Genomic DNA, 22031 nt, shown 5'->3' on the forward strand with positions numbered 1-22031 from the left:
ATCATGATGAGAATAGAAACCTGCAGACTGGGAGATATTTTGTTTTTCCTCTGTTTCCTTGCTCTTCCATAAGATCTGAGGCCAAGGCCACCCCATGACACTCATCTGAGATTTGATTATAAAGGCAGAGATGCAACAGGGTAATTGGCCCGCTATATTTTCTATTATCTCTCTCTCTCTCATGTGAACTTGTTTACTTGTGTAAATGTGTGTGTGTGCAAGTTTGTGTGTGTACCATTGTGAGTGTTTGTGTAACTATGTGTAACGCTCCTTACAGTTTCAGCCATCATTTCAAATGGGACTACCTGTAGCGATAATACAAGCCAGAGAAGTTACTTTACTTGACGGGCAGCGAACACATCAGACAGGGACCCACTCAAGCTGCCATTAGCAGTGTTTATGCAGTCCCAATGAGCCTGGGTGACTGACTCATCAGGGAGTCCCTGTCCAAGTGGCCAATGCTGCTCTGCAAAGAACACAGGGAAACACAGCTATCCCTCGGTACTCTCTAATATTTCACAAAACACATACCGTTTTATATTGAAAACAACTGCTTGCAATCTATTCCACTCTGTGGAGAAGAGAGATTGTACATCGGGTGGGAAATAGAGAACAGGATGCTCTTTCCCTGTGGTTATTTACTGGTGTAAAGTATACAACCTGACAGATACCCTATTCAGTACGCACAATTCAATGATGAATTATAGGATACACACAGTACTTTTTCTTGGTTATTGCCTAGGGCCTACAACTTCAATACAAGTGGGAATGTAAATATACAAGTAAAAATAAACATTTATTGGGAAGTATTTTGACAAATGCCACGATAATTCACAGACCCAATAAACTGTGATCTTCCGTTTCTTAATTCTGTAAATAAATTAATCAACTAATTCAGTGTAGCCAAGCGTACTGGTTTAATTGCAGGCGACGTAACGTAAATAGCAGACACATCACATTGAGAACCAATGGTGGTCCTCACTACGGGCTGATGGTAATTGCTGTCCTGGCGTCCGGAATTATGTGGCACCTGATTTATGGAATGCCGCTGTCCAACGCATGCACAGAGCGCCAGGTCCCCACTGAATAACCAAATGACAGGCCTTTGGAAGCCCGGTGTAAAGACTCAGACACACACAGGAACCTCTGAGGCAAGCTCAATAATGCCTCCAGATAGGCCCATTCAGCAGGCAGAGAATGGGGTCATCTGTTAGCTGAGACAGACAGATAAAGGAGCGCCTGGTATTTGGAGACCTTTGGGAGGCACGCTGACATATAAAAGGTAAAGCGAGTTAATCGGCTCTGTATTCAAATGATATGGCTTTGTAGGTGTGAGTTGGTGGATACATGATTGTTGGAAATGCCTGGAGGTTTGTGTTGTTGGGAGAAGGATGCTTCAGTATTTAGAGAGACTTAAGACTGACCCGGACTCTTTACTGACCTTGTGATCTGACCTTGGAAAACTCCAGGCCCCAGTTATGGGCTATTTCTAGGGCTTGGTGGTTTTCCTGTTCAGGTCACGTTAGTCAGGAAAAACTCATGGACCTACATATAAATTATACACTCAAGTCCGAACATTAATATGAGACTTAAGACTGACTGTCTGTTGTATACAGCCCAAGGGTGTAATATATAAATTAGCATGTCTTCAAATTTAAAATGCACAGAATGACCAGGAGGACACGACAAGTATGTTTTTTCCGATGGAGATCCTTTGATGTCAACTAAAACCAGTGTCCCAAACCTGCTGTTAGGCGAACTGTGGGTCCTGCAGCTGCTTCCCTGTGCGGTGACAATACCTTACAGCCAGTGATTAGCACAAGGACAGGTTTTTAAAAGCAGACGATACGATGTAAACAGGCCAACTTGAAGAGCTTGTTTTATTTTACTGGCTGCGTATGGAGGAGAGAATGGAGAATGAACAGAAAAAGGGGGAGTGACAAGGCTAATCTCCCAGAGAGCAGGTTTCGAGTGTCTGAAGTTTGTTTGTTTTTGGAACAAGATGTCACTAGACAACGCAGCGAGGGTCCATCTTTGTTCATCTGTGTCTTATTTATAGGAAGAGAGATCAATCAGCCGGGAAAAAGGAAGCAGCAAAAAGGAGAACGCAGAAAAAAAGATTTTGTGATTTTAACAATCTGATGATTTCCACAGATTACAATATAAATCACACACAAGATCAGGATGCAGATATCCCCAGTTTTGAATTAATTGAGGCAATTACTTATGCAGGCTAGCCGGCCGTATGGTGGATGTGTTCAAGCGGGAGCTGAACCCGTGCCAAGAGGATACACTTCATGATTTATTCAAGGCAAAGGCCCCTTTTGAATTGTCTTTATTACTTAAGCAATAAGGGACAAGGTGGTGTAGTACGACGCAACGCGGAGTGCCTGGAAACAGCCCTTAGCCGTGGTATATTGGCCACCCCCAAGGTGAGTTATTGCTATTATAATCTGGTTACCAACATAATTAGTGGAGTAAAAATAAATATGTTGTCATACCCGTGGTATACGGTCTGATATACCACAGCTGTCAGCCAAACAGCATTCAGGGCTCAAACTACGTAGTTTATAATTTGAGATATATACTGAGAATCATTAAACAAAATCTGGGAGGTGATATTATATAAAAAATTTAAACTAGACCAAGGACATTCCAAGAGCTAATAAAGTGTGTTCAAAATACTGCTTCATGAAAGAAAACCTGCTGCTTTTTAATTTAAATGTTAGCATATGGAATGATTTCTTCAGGCAACTACTATTTCCCTATGATTCTTCATATTAGTCCGTAAATGATTAAATAAAGCCAAACATTGAAGCCATTTGAAAACATGCTGCTGCTGTTTTGAAGAAAAAAAATATCCAGGTACATTTTCAATTACATTAAGTTTTCAGTGGCATTACACTTGACTCTCTTTTGCACAGCAATCTGGCCCTACTTCTGTTGGCTTTACAGAGACAGCCTCCATCCACCGACACAAAAAACTGGGAGCACCAAAGTATTACCCTTTCAGCTACAGATGAATAATGCAAAGTTCCTTTCCCAAAAGAAAATGTATCACATGAAATTAAAGGATGGCTGTGTCCTGGTCCCTCCCTCCTCACCGGGAGCGGTGTTGTGGGTTCAGGAAGTTGAGTTTGGCTAAATTGCTTTTTGCTGAATGATAAATACTAGTAGAGCGAGGAGGGTAGCCCCGGGAAACGGGATGTTAAACTTTGCCATGTATAATTTAACATGACACGAATAGCGCTCACATTGAAAAACCACCCCAGCAATCCGCCACCCCTCAATTATTAAAGCTGAACTTCCCTGGGGTACAGTGTGGTTCAACGTAGATATGATGTAATATACAGCTATTACAGTGACCTGCAGTCACATTTAATCCACAACCAGAATTAACTGTGGAGAACAACTCATTAAATTCTACTATTAGGCTTTTTTCAGATAACACATTCCATTTTTCACATCTATTTTCAACACATTATATAAAAAATATTTAAAAAATAGTTGTTGCTTTGAGTCCATAATATAGGACACAGTTCCAAAACTACACACTGGATTGCGATTAACGAGGGTCAATGAGTTTGACTCATCGAATCACCCCCATTAGTAAGAGGCCAGACCAATGTCAATGACCTTCTCCATCTTGACTTGTACTCATTATTTGTGGTTGACAGAAACACGGGGCCAATGGCCATTTTCTAACACGGGATTAACCAAGAGGACGAAGACAGTGTTTCAGAGGAAAACACATTTCTACTTTTTGAGCTAATCCTATCTGAGTCATAAAATATGAACAGCGACTAAGCAAAACCAGTTGTGTGTAGAATATTTGAAGTGTAACATACATTCCTTTGGACGTAGAGTACAGGACGAGGAATACATAAGGATTTCATAGGTAGATGATTTGTCACCAAAAGTGGTTGCTTTTCAATAAAAATGTTGAACAGAAATATATTATATTCTCAATTTGTTTCAACAATACAGTGACTGTGTTATAGTCTAATCTGTAGACTACGGTGGACTGTAACATACTCCAGTAGTACCCACCTCTTTTATCCAGACTGTGTTGGAGGCTGTCCTCCCCCTTCCTCAGGCTGTCAGTGTGCTGACTGTGGGTCAGTGTCCCCTGGCTGGGCCCATACTCATCCAAGCCCAGGACTTTCCCATCGCTCAGCTGGTTGTGGACCTGGTTGGGTGTGGAGGTGTGTGTGTGTCCCATCTGATCGTCCTCATCACAGTCGTAGTCGTCAAGGATGGGGGTCTCCCGGATGGGCATGCCAATGACAGAACTGTGCTGGAGCTGCCGGGAGCCCCGGAAGCTGTCCCTGCCTTGGGGCCCCAGCAGCACAGAGGGGATGTAGTGGATCTCATGGGTGGCCTCGGTGCTGGCGCTTTTCTGGGGGACACGTCGGCGCTTGCACCAGCGGTGACGGGTGTACAGCACCAGGGTGAAGAGAAGGATGAGGAGGAGGAGAGCGATCAGGCCTCCCTGGAAGAAAGAGGGAGAGACGTGAGAGTAAGACAGACATATACAAGCATGCATTTTCACAAAAAGAGAGACACTATTAGAGATTATGAGTGAATGTAGTCTGAGTGAGAGCAAGTTGGTCAAGTTTCTCCAGAGCAGACGGCCTGTTGAAGTGTCCTGTTTGGTTCAGTGAGTCAACAAATAGAGCGCTGTCCTTGGCGGTGAAATGGAGAGAAGAGCTCTCTCCTCTATCTCCTCTTTTCTTTCTCTTTCCTTGTCAAAGACACACACACGCACGCACGCACGCACACACACACGCACACACACACACACACACAAAGCCAGTTAGTCCCACAGCCCTAGGAATTACACATGCCAATGTGATAAGGGTGTTACTAGCCTAACTAAACCCGATCTTCGTCTCCAAGCCATGGCCAACCCCTCAAAGCCTGCTCATGTAAATTCACCAGGGCACATCCATTGCTACATGGTTTGTCCCATTTCATGCCATAACAGACACATCAAAAACCTTCTAGCAGCCAATCTGAGAGTGAATAGCACACTTAATCCATACACATACAGTCCTGTGTACAGGGTGTATATAATGATAGAGCGGACATATTCCAAGAGTAACCAACAATTCTTTACACTAGTGGTCAATGGATAGACCACAGCGAGAATCAGACAAATCGTGACCACCCTAATGCCATCCAGCCTCTACTGCAGCCAGACACCAAAAAAGCACAGTCGCCGTATTTTGACGCTACACCCTTCCCACAATTCCCTGTGCTTACTGTATGATACATAACAAGAGCAGAGAGGGTTATTCATCACAACATTTAAAATTCCATCTTCATGAGGAAAAACAAACCTCTCTCAAATTATAACTCATGCACTGCTGGGTGGCCATAAATCACACTAGGTAGAGATGGGCAACTCCAAAGAGAGGAACGTCCTCTGGACAAATGTGTTCATTAATCTCCAATAGGAGAGCAGCGTCTGAGAAATACACTCCCCCTCTGAAACAAAGTCGCCCGGCAACAACAGAAGAGAGAGCTCCTGTTTCACAAAACTTACAGAACTCCAGGGAAACTGTTCAGAACTTTTCAGAAATTCCCAAGGCTAAAAGGATGGTGTAGAAATGGAATTGAGACTGGCAATGTGAAATTAGAAACAGAATAAATAATAAAAAAAGTAAGACCTGGGCATTTCAAAAACAATGGTCAGTGATCATAGCTGTAAAAGAAAATATCTGGGCCAATAATCATTACTGACTATTAAAATGTAACATTAGGTGGTTATACTTTTACACTCTCTTCCATTCAAACAAGAGCCGTGTTAACTCATAGTGGTGGATGTATCCATGAGGGAGATGTGGTTCTCATTCATCTTAAGACCCTACATATCCCTGCTGCTCTGGAGTCACTCCACAGGTAAGAGATGGAGGATTCAACTCTATACCTCTCCATCGCTCTCTTTTTTAATCACTCTCTTTCGCTCCCTCCCTTCATCAGTCCTTTTTGCTCCCCTTTCAGCTTTCTTTCCTCTGCTCTCTCTCCCTCCCTCTCTCCCTCCCTCACAGATTACCACCTACTCATATGGCGCATGGTCTGGCCACAAACTCACGGCTTACAGCACTGACGTTTTTTCAACATCCTTTAGAACCAATTAAGAATAAATGAATAGATTAACAAATGACTGAGAGCTAAAACCATCTGGCAGAGTTGAATATGCAACCAAGCTGCTACATCAACACTGAGCCACAATGAATGCATCCTATTTCTCATCGTCATACTGAAAGCCAATATCCATGTATTCAATAACGAATAGGGATGAGTGGATCAAAATGAAGCATCAATGTGTTGTACAGCTGACACAAGTATTATCCCTCTCATCAGCAGGTTAGCGTTTTTTTGTCATGAATCTTATTCTGGAGGCAGCTCGGCAGAGTTGTCACTAGCTAGCACAGCCACAATGTTATAATATGTTTTGCCTAACCCTAACCTTAACCACACTGCTAACCCTAATACCTAACCTTAACATTACATTAAGTTAGCACATTTTTGTTTTCATAAATGTTTACAATATAGCCAATTTTGACTTTGCAGCTGGCTTAACTAACAGGAAATTGCGCAGTTCTGCCTCCAGAACAAGACTCATTACAATAAACATCAACCTGAATCTCACCATGCTCTGCTGAAGAGGCTCTGAAATAAAGACAAGCTCTTGTCAGTGATTTTCATCATAATAAGCTTTGCCCCGGGGATAAACTGTGGAATAAAAACAACAAAACACTGAGCTAACCCATCATGCACCTGTTCAGTTCTGTAGCCACCATCTTGGCACAAGGGAAGCAGCTCTCTTCCTGGCAGGGACACTGAGAAATGAGATAGCTGTAGTACATTCATCTTCAGGAAACTCATTGAACAAACAATGTATCCACACAAAGATATACATATGCGTACATCTGTGTACATAGTAACAGATTAATTCATCACATGCACAGACGCAGATAAACACACCCATGTACTGTACATGAAAGAAAAAAGTAATCCATGCCCCCCACACACATACACTCAAACATCTGCTCAATTTCCGTGCCTTGATGTGGGTACATCTGTGCGCACACACACACACAGTATTTTACCACACACACACACCCATGTACTGTATATTAAATAAAAAAGTAATCCATACCCCCCACACACATACACTCAAACATCTGCTCAATTTACGTGCCTTGAGGCAATGTAATACCAATTCCGAGATGTATTTGATACAGAGTGGTGACTGTGTGTACCTCTCACATCAGCGAGGGTGTTAACAGTGCTGTACCACAACAAGTGGAGGCTCTCATAGGCCTGTTTCTGGGTGAGCAAACTGTTGTAGCCTATATCAGATGAACCCTCAGTGGAGTGGACCTGAGGGCCTGCCTTACCCTTTCTTTCTTTCTCTCTCATTCTCTCTTTCTCGCTCTCCCTCATCCCCCTCTTCCCCACATGAAGTTAAAGTGCCATGTGTCCAGGCAGCTGCTATCTACTCTCCCCATCCAACTGCAACTCCCAGAGCCAAGGGACGGAAGACTCGGCTCACTGGTTACTGTGGCCACTTTATTCTACGCCCACAGGGGAACCTTTCCCATAACCCACCAGGGTCAGGAAGTGATGTCACCAGGAGTGTGGTCTCAAACAGGTAGTGTGGCAAGATGAGGAGATGGAGGGGAAAAGAGCTGCATGTGCTGTGAGCCTAGAGTTGTCCCCTATGACGTTTTCAATGAAGCTAGGTGACTGAGAAGAATATAGTTAACAATTGTAATTGTGATTCAGGAAAATTACTAATTAAATGAACCATGAAGTACACTGCATGTGGTGAGTTAATTGTACATACAACCAAAACAGAGAAAGTGAATTGCTAAATTAAAAAAAAAGTCTTCACAGCCAACATAAAAATAGTTCCAAGATAATTGAAAAATGAAATATAGAAAGCCCACAACCTGAGCCATGAAATCATCAGGGAAATGACATTGACCCTCGGTTGCCCTACTTAATCATGAAATCTGATTAAACTCTGGTTGAAAACTGAATGGAAAATCTCCACAAGCTTAACTGAAAATACCAGGTTGACCTCCACATTCTGTTTCTCTTCGTAGTATGGCTACAGAAAGGCAGGCGTATTGGTTGGCTCTGTCTGATTGGCTATCAGTCCCACCACCACCCACCCAAATAGCCTTCCCACACCTCTCCATGCCGCCCCCCTTGGCCCTGACTCTGGTCCCTGGGCAAGGTGAGAGATTTGTGGGTAGATTTGCTTGTTGCTGGCCCTGGCCCTCCTGAATTACAGCAGGGAATTAGGCCTGAGTTACTGCTTTGCCGCACGCCCACCCTGCATCTCACAATGCCTCCCCTCCTCCTCCTCAGCCAAGCAGTTCTAGCCAGCCCTGGCTCTCTGGTTCTCTGGGTGTCATCATATGCAGAGGGATGCCCTGCATACATAGATCATTGAGATAGATCATGTTTTATTTATATTCAGGGGACTCTATGTGCAGGGAGAAGGAATGAAAAGGAATGAAAAGCAGATCGAGAGAGCAACGGGAAACGATCAGAACAAAAATGAGGACATGCTGTCAACTTCCAAGCTGTCACAGAGCTGGTCATAACTCAGCAGACTTGTAACAGACACCATAGCTACATAACAGGCTGTAAGACTGCATGCATCAGAGGAAAATAGCCAGTTATTATATAACTGATTTACTAAGCGTTTGCAACACTGCAAAAGCATGAATCATGTTTGGTTCCCCAGAGTAAATTCAACATTGAATGTATCAATAAACAGTGCTTGTGAGAAGGGATACAGTATTAAGGTAAAGTATAAATGAAGACTGTATTCTGTTTGAGCCTCGTGTTGGGTGTTGTATTCTGTTTGAGCCTCGTGTTGGGTGTTGTATTCTGTTTGAGCCTTGTGTTGGGTGTTGTAATTCTGTTTGAGCCTCGTGTTGGGTGTTGTATTCTGTTTGAGCTCGTGTTGGGTGTTGTATTCTGTTTGAGCCCTCGTGTTGGGTGTTGTATTCTGTTTGAGCCTCGTGTTGGGTGTTGTATTCTGTTTGAGCCTCGTGTTGGGTGTTGTATCGCCTACTTTGTCCCTGATGCCAGTGATGTGTAAATGTGGTCCGTGGTGTGAGTTGAACAGGGTAGGGTGAGTCAGGGCATTAGAGTTTCAAGTTTTAATGTCACATGCACAAGTACACTGAAATGCCTTTTTTGCTAGCTCTAACCCCAACAATTCAGCAATAACAATGTAATATTAAAAATGACAAGGTAAAACAAAAAATAATATACAGGGTCAGTTTCAGCACCATATTTTCAATGTGCAGTCATACTGGATCGATAGAGGTAGATATGTGTAGGGGTAAGGTGACTAGACATCAGGATATATAATAAACAGAGCAGCAGCAGCGTATATAATTATTGTATGTGAGTGGTTGTGTAGAGTCAGTTTAAATGTATGTGCATATGTGTGAGTGAGAAAATTATGGAGTGAGTGTTTGTATGTGTGTTAGAGTATCAGTGTGAGCAGTGTGTAGGGCCCTGTGAGTGTGCATAGAGACAGTGCAAAAATAAGAATAGAATACAAAAATTGTCTGTGTAACCATTTTGTTAGCTATTTAGTTAGCTATTTAGCAGTCTAATACACCAGCTGAGTGCTCAGCTGTCAGGGCGTCTGACACAGCTTTCACTGACTGAGTCACAGATGGAGAGGAATGATGTCTATGATACAGAAGCACTAGTATGACATGGTTGTATTGTAATACTTGTGATAAACTGAAATTGGTTGATTTGTTGATTGTTGATATTATATAGTGCATTCGGAAAGTATTCCGACCCCTTGCCTTTTTTCACATTTTGTTATGTTACAGCTCTATTCTAAAATGTATTACGTTTGTGTTTTTTTCTCATCAAACAATTCAAACAATACCCAATAATGACAAAGTGAAAACAGGTTTTTAGAAATTTTAGAAAATGTATAAAAAAACAACAACAATACTTACTTTACATACGTATTCAGACTGTTGGCTATGTGACTCAAAATTGAGCTCATGTGCATCCTGTTTCCATTTATCAGCCTTGAGATGTTTCCACAACTTGATTGGTACACCTGTGGTCAATTCAATTGATTGGACATGATTTGGAAAGGCACACATTTGTCTACATAATGTCCCAGAGTTGACAGTGCATGTCAGAGCAAAAACCAAGCCATGAGGTCAAAGGAATTGTCCGTAGAGCTCTGAGACAGGATTGTGTCGAGGCACAGATCTGGAGAAGGGGACCAAAAAATGTCTGCAGCATTGAAGATCCTCAAGAACACAGTGGTCTCCATCATTTTTAAATGGATGACATTTGGAACCACCATGACTCTTCCTAGTGCTGGCCACCCGGTCAAACAGAGCAATCGGGGGAGAAGGGCCTTGGTCAGGGAGGTGACAAAGAACCCGATGGTCACTGTGACAGAGCTCCAGAGTTCCTCTATGGAGATGGGATAAGCTTCCAGAAGGACAACCATCTCTGCAGCACTCCAATCAGACCTTTATGGTAGAGTGGACAGACAGAAGCCACTCCTCAGTAAAAGGCACATGACAGCCCGCTTGGAGTCTCTAAAGGACTCTCACACCATGAGTAACAAGATTATCTGGTCTGATGAAACCAAGATTGAACTCTTTGGCCTGAATGTGAAGCGTCACATCTGGAGGAAACCTGGCAACATCCCTACGGTGAAGCATGGTGGTGGCAGCATCATGCTGTGGGGATGTTTTTCAGCAGCAGGGACTGGGAGAATAGTCAGGATCGAGGGAAAAATGAACAGAGCAAAGTACAGAGAGCCTTGATGAAAACCTGCTCCAGAGCACTCAGGACCTCAGACTAGGGTGAAGGTTCACCTTCCAACAGGACAAGGACCCTAAGGACACAGCCAAGACAACACAGGAGTGGCTTCGGGACAAGTCACTGAATGTCCTTGAGTGCCACAGCCAGAGCCCGGACTTGAACCCGATCGAACATCTCTGGAGAGACCTGAAAATACTCCCCATCCAACCTGACAGAGCTTAAGAGGATCTGCAGAGAATATAGGTGTGCCAAGCTTGTAGTGTCATACCCAAGAAGACTCAGGCTGTAATCGCTGCACAAGGTGCTTCAACAAAGTACTGAGTAAAGGGTCTGAATACTTATGTAAATGTGATATTTAAGGGTTTATTTTTTTATACATTTGCAAAAGATCCTAAAAACCTGTTTTTGCTTTGTCATTATGGGGTATTGTGTGTAGATTGATGAGAGAAAAAAAACGATTTTATCCCTTTTAGAATAAGACGGTAACGTAACAAAATGTGAGAAAAGTCAAGCGGTCTGAATACTTTCCGAATACACTGTACAGTGTACTGTATGTACACTCTTAGAAAAAAAGGTGCTATCTAGAACCTAAAACAATTCTTCAGCTGTCCCTATAGGAGAACCCACTGAAGAACCATTTTTGGTTCAAGGTAAAACCCTTATGGGTTCCATGTAGAACCCTTTCAACAGAGTTCTACCTGGAACCGAAAAGGGTGTTCCTATGGGGGCAGCTGAAGAACCCTTTTGGAACCCTTTTTTCTAAGAGTGTAGGAATTTCAAGGGGTGTGGTTGTATGTTAAACAGTATCGGTTCAGCTTATAGTTGTTTTGGCAAAAATGTCTGCGATACAGTATGAGGCTTGAAGCAAAGTACTATCACGATTCACGACAGTTAAGAGTCATACGAGTTAGTATGTTTACACAACTACTGTACAACTACTGTTGACTCAGATTACTTTTATCATGATACATAATCGAAGACATTGACCCATTTGTGTATGTTTACAAACAATTACAACATCCAGAGCTGGCCCAGTCCTATCCGTCCTATCCGTCCAATAGGACAGCCATTTGAAGGTAATCATAATTCACATCTGACTGAAAAACCAATTGACTCTCCATTTGTTATCCCTGGGCCAGACTGGCGAAGGAACATTATGGATTTAGTATTCATAGAAAAACCAAAAGAAAGAGACTGTTTAGATAATCTCTCTCTCTCTCTCTCTCTCTCCTATTGTAACCGAGCTAGGGTGTTCTTTTCCCTTTAATAACTTCCCATGATCCTCCCTGTTTGCATGGTAACCAAATATAATTGCCCGATGATCATGCATAGCTGCTTGCTCATTACGGCGGCAAATTAGTGCTGGTACAGCGACTCAGTGACTGTGCGTCTCTCCACAACCTTATGCCGTTCCCCTTCTCTTCTTTTTTTTTCTTCCAAAGATAAATGATATCTTAGAGTTGAAGCAGTGCGAGCCAGCCGCAAACAGACGTGCCCTTCTCGGTGACATTCGGAGGAAAGAATGTGATTAGGAAGCTAATGCTAATATTTGCGGCCGTGGCACAAGGGGCCAATACGGACTGAAACAGCTGTTCATAACAAGGCAATAAAATTGACAAGACAATGGTGCCCTAGGGGTGCCTCTTATTAGGAAAGACTAGGGAAGGAGATTTCAAATCAAATCAAAGTCTATTTGTCAGATGCGCCGAATACAACAGGTGTAGTAGACCTTACAGTGAAATGCTTACTTACAAGCCCTAATCAACAATGCAATTTTTAAGTAAAAAATAGGTATTAGGTAAACAATAGATAAGTATAGAAATAAACAATTAAAAGTAAAATGACAGTGAAAATAACAGTAGCGAGGCTATATACAGGTGGTACCGGTACAGAGTCAACGTGCGGGGGCACCGGTTAGTCGGGCTAATTGAGGTAATATGTACATGTAGGTATAGTTAAAGTGAATATGCATAGATGATAAACAGAGAGTAGCAGCAGTGTAAAAGAGGGGGTTGGCGGGACACAATGCAAATAGTTCGGGTAGCCATTTGATTACCTGTTCAGGAGTCTTATGGCTTGGGGGTAAAAGCTGTTGAGAAGCCTTTTGGTCCTAGACTTGGTGTACCGCTTGCCATGCAGTAGCAGAGAGAACAGTCTATGACTGGGGTGGCTGGGGTCTTTGACAATTTTTAGGGCCTTCCTCTGACACCGTCTGGTGTAGAGGTCCTGGATGGCAGGCAGCTTAGCCCCAGTGATGTACTGGGCCGTACGCACTACCTTGTGTAATGCCTTGCGGTCGAAGGCCGAGCAGTTGCCGTACCAGGAAGTGATGCAACCGGTCAGGATGCTCTCGATGTTGCAGCTGTAGAACCTTTTGAAGATCTGAGGACCCATGCCAAATATTTTCAGTCTCCTGAGGGGGAATAGGTTTTGTCGTGCCCTCTTCACGACCGTCTTGATGTGTTTGGACAATTCTAGTTTGTTGGTCATGTGGACTTTAAGGAACTTGAAGCTCTCAACCTGCTCCACTACAGCCCTGTCGATGAGAATGGGGGCATGCTCAGTCCTTCTTTTCCTGTAGTCCACAATCATCTCCTTTGTCTTGATCACGATGAGGGAGAGGTTGTTATTCTGGCACCACAAGGCCAGGTCTCTGCCCTCCTCCCTATAGGCTGTCTCATCGTTGTCGGTGATCAGGCCTACCACTGTTGTGTCGTCTGCAAACTTAATGATGGTGTTGGAGTCGTGCCTGGCCATGCAGTRGTGGGTGAACAGGGAGTACAGGAGGGGACTGAGCACGCATCCTGATGGGCTCCAGTGTTGAGGATCAGCGTGGCAGATGTGTTGCTACCTACCCTCACCATCTGGGGGCGGCCCTTCAGGAAGTCCTGGATCCAGTTGCAGAGGGAGGTGTTTATTCCAAGGATCCCTAGCTTAGTGATGAGCTTTGAGGGCACTATGGTGTTGAACGCTGAGCTGCAGTCAATGAATATCATTCTCACATAGGTGTTCCTTTTGTCCAGGTGTGAAAGGGCAGTGTGGATCTGTTTGAGCGGTATGCAAATTGGAGTGGGTCTAGGGTTTCTGGGATAATGGTGTTAATGTGGGCCATGACCAGCCTTTCAAAGCACTTCATGGCTACGGACGTGAGTGCTACAGGTCTGTAGTCATTTAGGCAGGTTACCTTAGTGCTCTTGGGCACAGGGACAAATGGTGGTCTGCTTGAAGCATGTTGGTTTTACAGAATCAATCAGGGACATGTTGAAAATGTCAGTGAAGACACCTGCCAGTTGGTCAGCACATGCCCGGAGCACGGATGCCCGGTAATCCGTCTGGCCCAGCGACCTTGTGAATGTTGACCTGTTTAAAGGTCTTACTCACGTCGGCTACGGAGAGCGTGATCACACAGTCTTCCGGAACAGCTGATGCTCTCATGCATGCCTCAGTGTTGATTGCCTCGAAGCGAGCATGGAAGTGATTTAGCTCATCTGGTAGGCTCATGTCACTGGGCAGCTCGCGGCTGTGCTTCCCTTTGTAGTCCGTCATAGTTTGCAGAACCTGCCACATGCGACGAGCGTCAGAGCCGGTGTAGTACGATTCAATCTTAGTAATGTATTGGCGCTTTGCCTGTTTGATGGTTTGTCTGAGGGCATAACAGGATTTATTATAAGCTTCCGGGTTAGAGTCCCGCACCTTGAAAGCGGCAGCTCTACCCTTTAACTCAGTGCGAATGTAATCCATGGCTTCTGGTTGGGGTATGTACGTACAGTCACTGTGGGGACGACGTCCTCGATGCACTTATTAATAAAGCCAGTGACTGATGTGGTGTACTCCTCAATGCCATCGGAAGAATCCCGGAACATATTCCAGTATGTGCTAGCAAAACAGTCCTGTAGTTTAGCATCTGCTTCATCTGCCCACTTTCTTACAGACCGAGTCACTGCTTGAATTTTTGCTTGTAAGCAGGAAGCAGGAGGATAGAATTATGGTCAGATTTGCCAAATAGTGGGGAGGGAGAGCTTTGTACACGTCTCTGTGTGTGGAGTAAATGTGATCTAGAATTTTTTCCCCTCTGGTTGCGCATTTAACATGCTGATAGAAATTAGGTAAAACTGATTTAAGTTTACCTGCATTAAAGTCCCCGGCCACTAGGAACGCCGCCTCTGGGTGAGCGGTTTCCTGTTTGATTATTTCCTTATACAGCTGCCTCAGTGCGGTCTTGTTATAGTCCATGTCACTTTTGTTGAAGAGAGGCCTTAGATTTGGCTCTAGGGAAGGACATTTGGGACTAATGAAGGAGATTTGGGACTAGGGAAGGACATGTGAGACTAATGAAGGAGATTTGGGAATAATGAAGGAGATTTGGGACTAGGGTTGTAAATGTGGGACTAGGGATGGATATTTGGGACTAATGAGGGAGATTTGGGACTAGTGTTTGAGATATGTGACTAATGAAGGAGATTTGGGACTAATGAAGGAGATTTGGGACTAGTGTTTGAGATATGTGACTAATGAAGGAGATTTGGGACTAATGAAGGAGATTTGGGACTAGGGTTGGAGATTTCCATTGTGTTTCACTCTATAAAGATACAACTATCTCTGACAGTTTTATTTTCTGACAACATTTTGGTACATGCTCTGACCAGATAATCAGAGGTCAAACGGCATAGAATGCTGTGACATTAAAGGTGTCAGAATTCTTGTAAAGGCCACCGCAGAACATAACATTCCAAAGTGTCATTGCTGTTGAGAAGACTACTGGGTGTTTGTTCAAGTAACTCTGCTACAAAAATGTGAGCTCAGTGACCTTGCCAATGGAGAGAGTATAACCCCAAAAATTGTAAGGGTTTAAACCCCTTATGCATTTTCTTGGGAATATGTGTGTGTGTGTGTGTGTGTGTGTGTGTGTGTGTGTGTGTGTGTGTGTGTGTGTGTGTGTGGTGTGTGTGTGTTGTGTGTGTGGTGTGTGTGTGGTGTGCTTTGGTCCCATGTGTATAGTGTCTGTGTGTTTAAATTAGAGGCAGCTGGGACCCAGCCTTGTTATATCCCTGTCGCTTTTGGTTGAAGAGAGGCCTTTATTTGTTTTTTGCAGCTGTCGGCCAAGTGTTGCTCGGAAAGCTTGCCAGAGTAGACCTGTCAGGGAAATCGCTGGCACCTTGAAGGGGGATCTTGTTCCATTCACAGCAAAAATGAATTTCTCTCTTTCTCTCTCTCTCTCTCTCTCTCTCTCTCTCTCTCTCTCTCTCTCGTCTCTCTCTCTCTCTCCTCTCTCTCTCCTCTCTCTCTCTCTCTCTCTCTCTCTCTCTCTCTCATCTCTCTCCTCTTCTCTCTCTCTCTCTCTCTCCCTCTCTCTCTCTCTCTCTCTCTCTGTCTCGTCTCTCTCTCTCTCTCTCTCTCTCTCTCTCTCCACCCTGCTCCTCACCTCACTGCAATCTCCACTCAATTCCCTGGCAGGCAGCTCGGCACTACACCGCAAAACTTATACCTATTTCATGTTATATAGATATACACACACTACATGACCAAAAGTATGTGGACATCTGCTCGTCAAACATCTCATTCCAAAATTATGGACATTAATATGGAGTTGGTCCCCCCCTTTGCTATCCACTCTTCTGGGAAGGCTTTCCACTAGATGTTGGAACATTGCTACAGGGACTTGTTCCATTCAGCCATAAGAGCATTGAGGTCGGGCACTGATGTTGGGTGATTAGGCCTGGCTCGCAGTCGGCGTTCCAATTCATCCCAAAGGTGTTCATTGGGGTTGAGTTATGGGCTCTGTGCAGGCCAGTCAAGTTCTTCTACACCGATCTTGACAAACCATTTCTGTATGGACCTTGCTTTGTGTACGGGGGCATTGCCATGCTGAAACAGAAAAGGGCCTTCCCCAAAACTGTTGCCACAAAGTTGGAAGCACAGAATCGTCTAGAAAGTCATTGTATGCTATAGAGTTAAGATTTCCTTTCACTGGAACTAAGGGGCCTAGCCCGAACTATGAAAAACAGCCCCACCAAACTTTACAGTTGGCACTATGCATTGGGGCAGGTAGCGTTCTCCTGGCATCCGCCAAACCCAGATTTGTCCGTTGGAATGCCAGATGGTGAAGTGTGATTCAGAGAATGTGTTTCCACTGCTCCAGAGTCCAATGGCGGCGATATTTACACCACTCCAGCTGACGCTTGGTATTGCATAGGTGATCTTAGGCTTGTGTGCAGCTGCTCGGCCATGGAAACCCATTTCATGAAGCTCCCGACAAACAGTTCTTATGCTGACGTTGCTTTTAGAGGCAGTTTGGAACTCGGTAGTGAGTGTTGCAACCGAGGACAGACAATTTTTTCCCGTTCTGTGAGCTTTTGTTGGCTACCACTTCGCGGCTGAGCCGTTGTTGCTCCTAGACGTTTCCACTTCACAATAACAGCATTTACAGTTGACCGGGGCAGCTTTAGCATGGTAGAAATTTGACAAACTGACTTGTTGGAAAGATGGCATCCTATTAAGGTGCCACGTTGAAAGTCAGTGAGCTCGAGTAAGGTAATTCTACTGCCAATGTTTGTCTATGGAGATTGCATGGTTGTGTGCTAGATTTTGTACACCTGTCAGCAACGGGTGTGGCTGAAATAGTCGAATCCACTAATTTGATCATATAATGTAAACATGATCAAATGCTACCTAGTAAAAAGCTCTCAATTGAATTTTAAGAGTATAGATGTTGAAAAGTGGCAGTTATTGGAGTCATTCATGTGCGGTAGCAGCCACATATGGTATTATAAGTGTTTAGGGAGAAAAACAAGTGTCTGGGAAACATTAACGGGAGATTCCGAAAAAGCTTTAGTCGATGCAGCTGAACAAAGCCATTAAAAACCATGTGAATCGGAATGAATCAATAGATATAAAAGTCTTCCCGAAGGAGAGACAAGACGGCACCAAGTCTGCGTAGACGGCGGGATGGTATAAGCACTGCAGTGTTATCGTAGGGGTTTGAGAGGTTAATGAGATATGGAGCCAGGCTCGGACTGATTTCCTAGCTCTAAACGTCCAGAAAAGGATGCATTGAATTAACAACATCCCAACAGAGCAGAGAAATGCATACTAATTTGTAACAAATAAATCAGTCTCATCTCCAGCACACTTGCCAACAATTAATATCTACCTCAATATCATTGGATTGTCTCGCAAACATGGTGCCAGGACTGTTTGTAGCACACGAGGCAGAACACTTTGTATGCATTAATAATTGCAATGGAGGCCAGTGAAGGCCAGACTAAATAAGGAGACATACGGTATCACCTGTTGGTACTACACCGGCAGCAAGTAAATAACATTGGTAAATCACTGTTCCTTCAGAAAAGAACCAAAAATAGGTGAGGAAACAAAACAATCAAAACAATCATTATTTCAAGTAGGCAGTTATGGCATTTTAAGCCATGTCTGTGTATAATTGCGCATTCCCTTTACCTATCACTTAAGCCCTTTTAATAATACTGAACCAAGCTGAGCTGTACTATGCTGGCCTGGTACTGCATCCACCTTAATGGAACTGAGCTGGAAAGAATCATAACGGAAAATATCTGAGCAAGTACAATACAATACAGTTTGGGTTGGCAGTATAGCTTGAAAAGGGTTAAATACTGCAGATGGTAAGATGAATAGCCAGATGGACAATTAGACAGCAACCTTGTTCAGGTTTTGGGTATCCTTCACAGAATCCATCCAAAAGTCACGTACTCCAAATAGAGTTAGCAGAATGGACTAGAAATCACCACAGAGCTTTCACAAGCTATAACCGTTTATGCATTAAGTGGGGGATGTACAGTGAGGCAGATAATTGTTACACTGTAAGGGGCAGCTAGACTGACTTTTCAAGGTTATTGTAATTTCCTTAATTAAATGTTGGTTTCACTGAGGGTGATAGGTGTTGTAAGGGTTGTATCCAGTAGCCTTGTGCTGCTTCGTCTCTGGCCTTTGAGTCATGATGAAAAGCCAGGCTGAAAATGCAAAGTAGGCTGCTGTATTTATGCATGGAAGACTTTGGTACAGAACTAATTATATTTACAGTACACTGATAACAACGTGCATACACACACCACGGACATAGGGGAGCTGGAGACAAGCACGTACAATACTCATACATGCATGTGCATGTACAAGTGCATACACACACGAGCTCAAACACACACACACACACACAACACACTAACTAATTCAATGCCCTGTCTCTTGCGCTTCCCTTTATCTCATCTCTCTTTAGACATTGTGATATGAAACAGTACACAAGATGAATCCTAAATACATTGCAGAGGGATTACTCTACAATAGAAGCCTGGAGAAAACAAAGGTTTTATAATGAAATGACTGTCACTCACCATGGTCATCGGATGACACTTTCGGATGACACTTTGGGTGTCAGTCACAGACTTTCACTGACAGAATATTTCATTTGGTTCAGGCAGGTGTAAAATGAGGTACCAACCACAAAATTAGCTCACTTTCATGTCTTTTAACTCAACAAATGTTTAAAGATAATTGAGCTGCCAGTATTATTCATCTCAACCCAGTGCAGTCACTCTGGCATCTGTTTGATATTATATTGTGTTCATGTTGATTGCAGTGTCATATAGGACATAGAGCTTTGTTGTTAACACTCTGCTTCATGTCCTGACCGGATTAGTATTACATACAAATAGCTGAGGGTATTCCTGTAGTTATCTAGTCATATTGCCCCTTATTATAAACACACTGCCAAGTAGAATTCTCTGTGCTGTTCTTTGTGCTGTGCTGGGGGTTATGCTTGAGTGACATTCAATAGCTACCTCATTACTCTTCCTCAGGTGCACCGGCGGACTGTGAGAGCGTGTACTGCCCTCCACATATCTTCTCTCCCTGTGATCAATGTGTCAACTGGTCACATTTGTCACATTTTAATCTGTGGAGAGGTTGGGATGGTCAGGATGGGATTGCCTGTGTCTAAGAACAGAGCAGGACTGTGAATTATCTGCTGGTGAAGGGGAGGGGAAGCAATAAGGGGCTTGTGCAACCGTGCAGGAGATTAAAATGTGATCGAAGGACCAAAATAGTTTATATTACAATGGAGAATTATAGTGTTACAATGACTTCTTTTTTGTAAATAAATAAATAAATGGAAATGGATTTAAAAGGAAACATATGGAGGCATTTAACAGACTATAGTATTTTATTACTCCATATGTTTCGCCAAACAGGGTTAATTAAAACCAGAGAGCACACATTAACCCCCAGGGAACTATCTAGATGCACTATTTATACAAAAGTATGTGCACACCCCTTCAAATAACTGGATTTGGCTATTTCAGCCACACCCGTTGCTGATAGGTGTATAAAATCGAGCACTCAGCCATGCAATCATCATAGCAAACATTGGCAGTAGAATGGCCTTGCTGAAGAGATCAGTGACTTTCAATGTGGCACCATCATAGGATGCCACCTTTCCAACAGGTCAGTTCGTCAAAAGTTTGTCAAATTTCTGCCCTGCTAGAGCTGCCCAGATCAACTGTAAGTGCTGTTATTGTGAAGTGGAAATGTCTAGGAGCAACAACGCCGCGAAGTGGTAGGTGACACAAGCTCACAGAACAGGGCCGCCGAGTGCTGAAGCGTGAAGCGCGTAAAAATTGTCTGCCCTCGGTTGCAACACTCACTACTGGGAGCTTCATGAAATGCGTTTCCATGGCCTAAGATCACCATGCGCAATGCCAAGCGTCGTCTGGAGTGGTGTAAAGCTCGCCGCCAGTGGACTCTGGAGCAGTGGAAACGTGTTCCCTGGAGTGATGAATCATGCATCACCATCTGGCAGTCTGACGAACAAATCTGGGTCCTGGCGGATGCCAGTAGAACGCTACCTGCCCCAATGCATAACGCCAACTGTAAAGTTTGGTGGAGGAGGAAAAATGGTCTGGGGCTGCTTTTCATAGTTTAGGCTAGGCCCCTTCCAGTGAATGGAAATCTTAACACTACAGCATACAATGACATTCTAGACGATTCTGTGCTTTCAACAGTTTGGGGAAGGCCCTTTCCTGTTACAGCATGACAATGCCCCCATGCACAAAGCATGGTCCATACAGACATGTTTTTTCAAGATCGTTGTGGAAGAACTTGACTGGTCTGCACAGAGCCCTGACCTCAACCCCATCGAACACATTTGGGATGAATTGGAACAACAACTGCGAGCCAGGCTTTATAATCCAACATCAGTGCCGACCTCATGCTCTTGTGGCTGAATGGAAGCAATGTTCCAACATCTAGTGGAAAGCCTTCCCAGAAGAGTGGAGGCTGTTATAGCAGCAAAGCGGGGACCAACTCCATATTAATGCCCATGATTTAACATCAGCAATGTTAGATGTTTATATACCAAATACAGAAAATAGTCACCAAGTCATGTATAGCAGTATGTTTCGATCTGTGATTCGATCTGTGATTCATTTCTGTAGGCCTATCAGTTGGAAGTGATATGCTATAAAGTAATTTGTCAGCACCACTGAAAGCTGCAGCTTCCTTAGATTAATTTTGGGACAGTGCTGTGCTCCAAACACACTCATGAATGTGTGCACACACACACTGTTACCAGCATAGCTGGGCCACTCTACAAATCAAATCACAGCTAATTTCACCCTGTCAGTGTGTGATTCCCAATATATCACATGCAGCGTTATAGTAGGCTCTCCTCTCCCTCGAGCACCAGTCCCTGTCTATGTATTCCTGAACTCCTGGTCTCCATCGGTAACCGTTACCCAGGCAACGGAACAGACAGAGTAAAGGTGAGCGGTGAGGCAGAAGGAGTGTAGGGAGAGAGAGAGAAGGGTGGAGAGAGAAAAACAGTCAGACCAGGACCAAGGTTTTCCCAAGACAATGCAGCAATGGTACAATGGCACAATGGTATTGGAATGAATACTACTTTATGTGAGATGAATGGCATTGTGGAAACTAATTTAGTTTTGACCATAAATCCAGCTGCACCACAATGGCACTCTTCTCAGTGGTGGTGGTAGCAGCAGCAGCAGTGGTGTGCGTGTACACGTGTGTGTATGTGTGTGTGTGTGTGTGTGTGTGTGTGTGTGTGTGGGTGTGTGTGTGTGTGTGTGTGTGTGTGTGTGTGGTGTGTTGTGTGTGTGTGTGTGTGTGTGTGTGTGTGGTGTGTGTGTGTGGTTGCATGC

At 43.8% G+C, this 22031-nt stretch overlaps 1 protein-coding gene across 1 annotated transcript in view; it reads right to left on the reverse strand.

Moving 5' to 3' along the window:
* Nucleotides 1-22031, reverse strand: part of LOC111964034 (astrotactin-2) — a 798238-nt gene that overhangs the window by 670076 nt on the left and 106131 nt on the right. The window contains exon 3 of the mRNA XM_023987704.3: nt 4051-4492. Coding sequence (XP_023843472.1) covers nt 4051-4492 — 442 coding nt within the window. The remainder of the gene's footprint in view (nt 1-4050; nt 4493-22031) is intronic.

Source organism: Salvelinus sp. IW2-2015, linkage group LG5, assembly GCF_002910315.2.
Source record: "Salvelinus sp. IW2-2015 linkage group LG5, ASM291031v2, whole genome shotgun sequence".
In the NCBI taxonomy this organism is placed as follows: Eukaryota; Metazoa; Chordata; class Actinopteri; order Salmoniformes; family Salmonidae; genus Salvelinus; species Salvelinus sp. IW2-2015.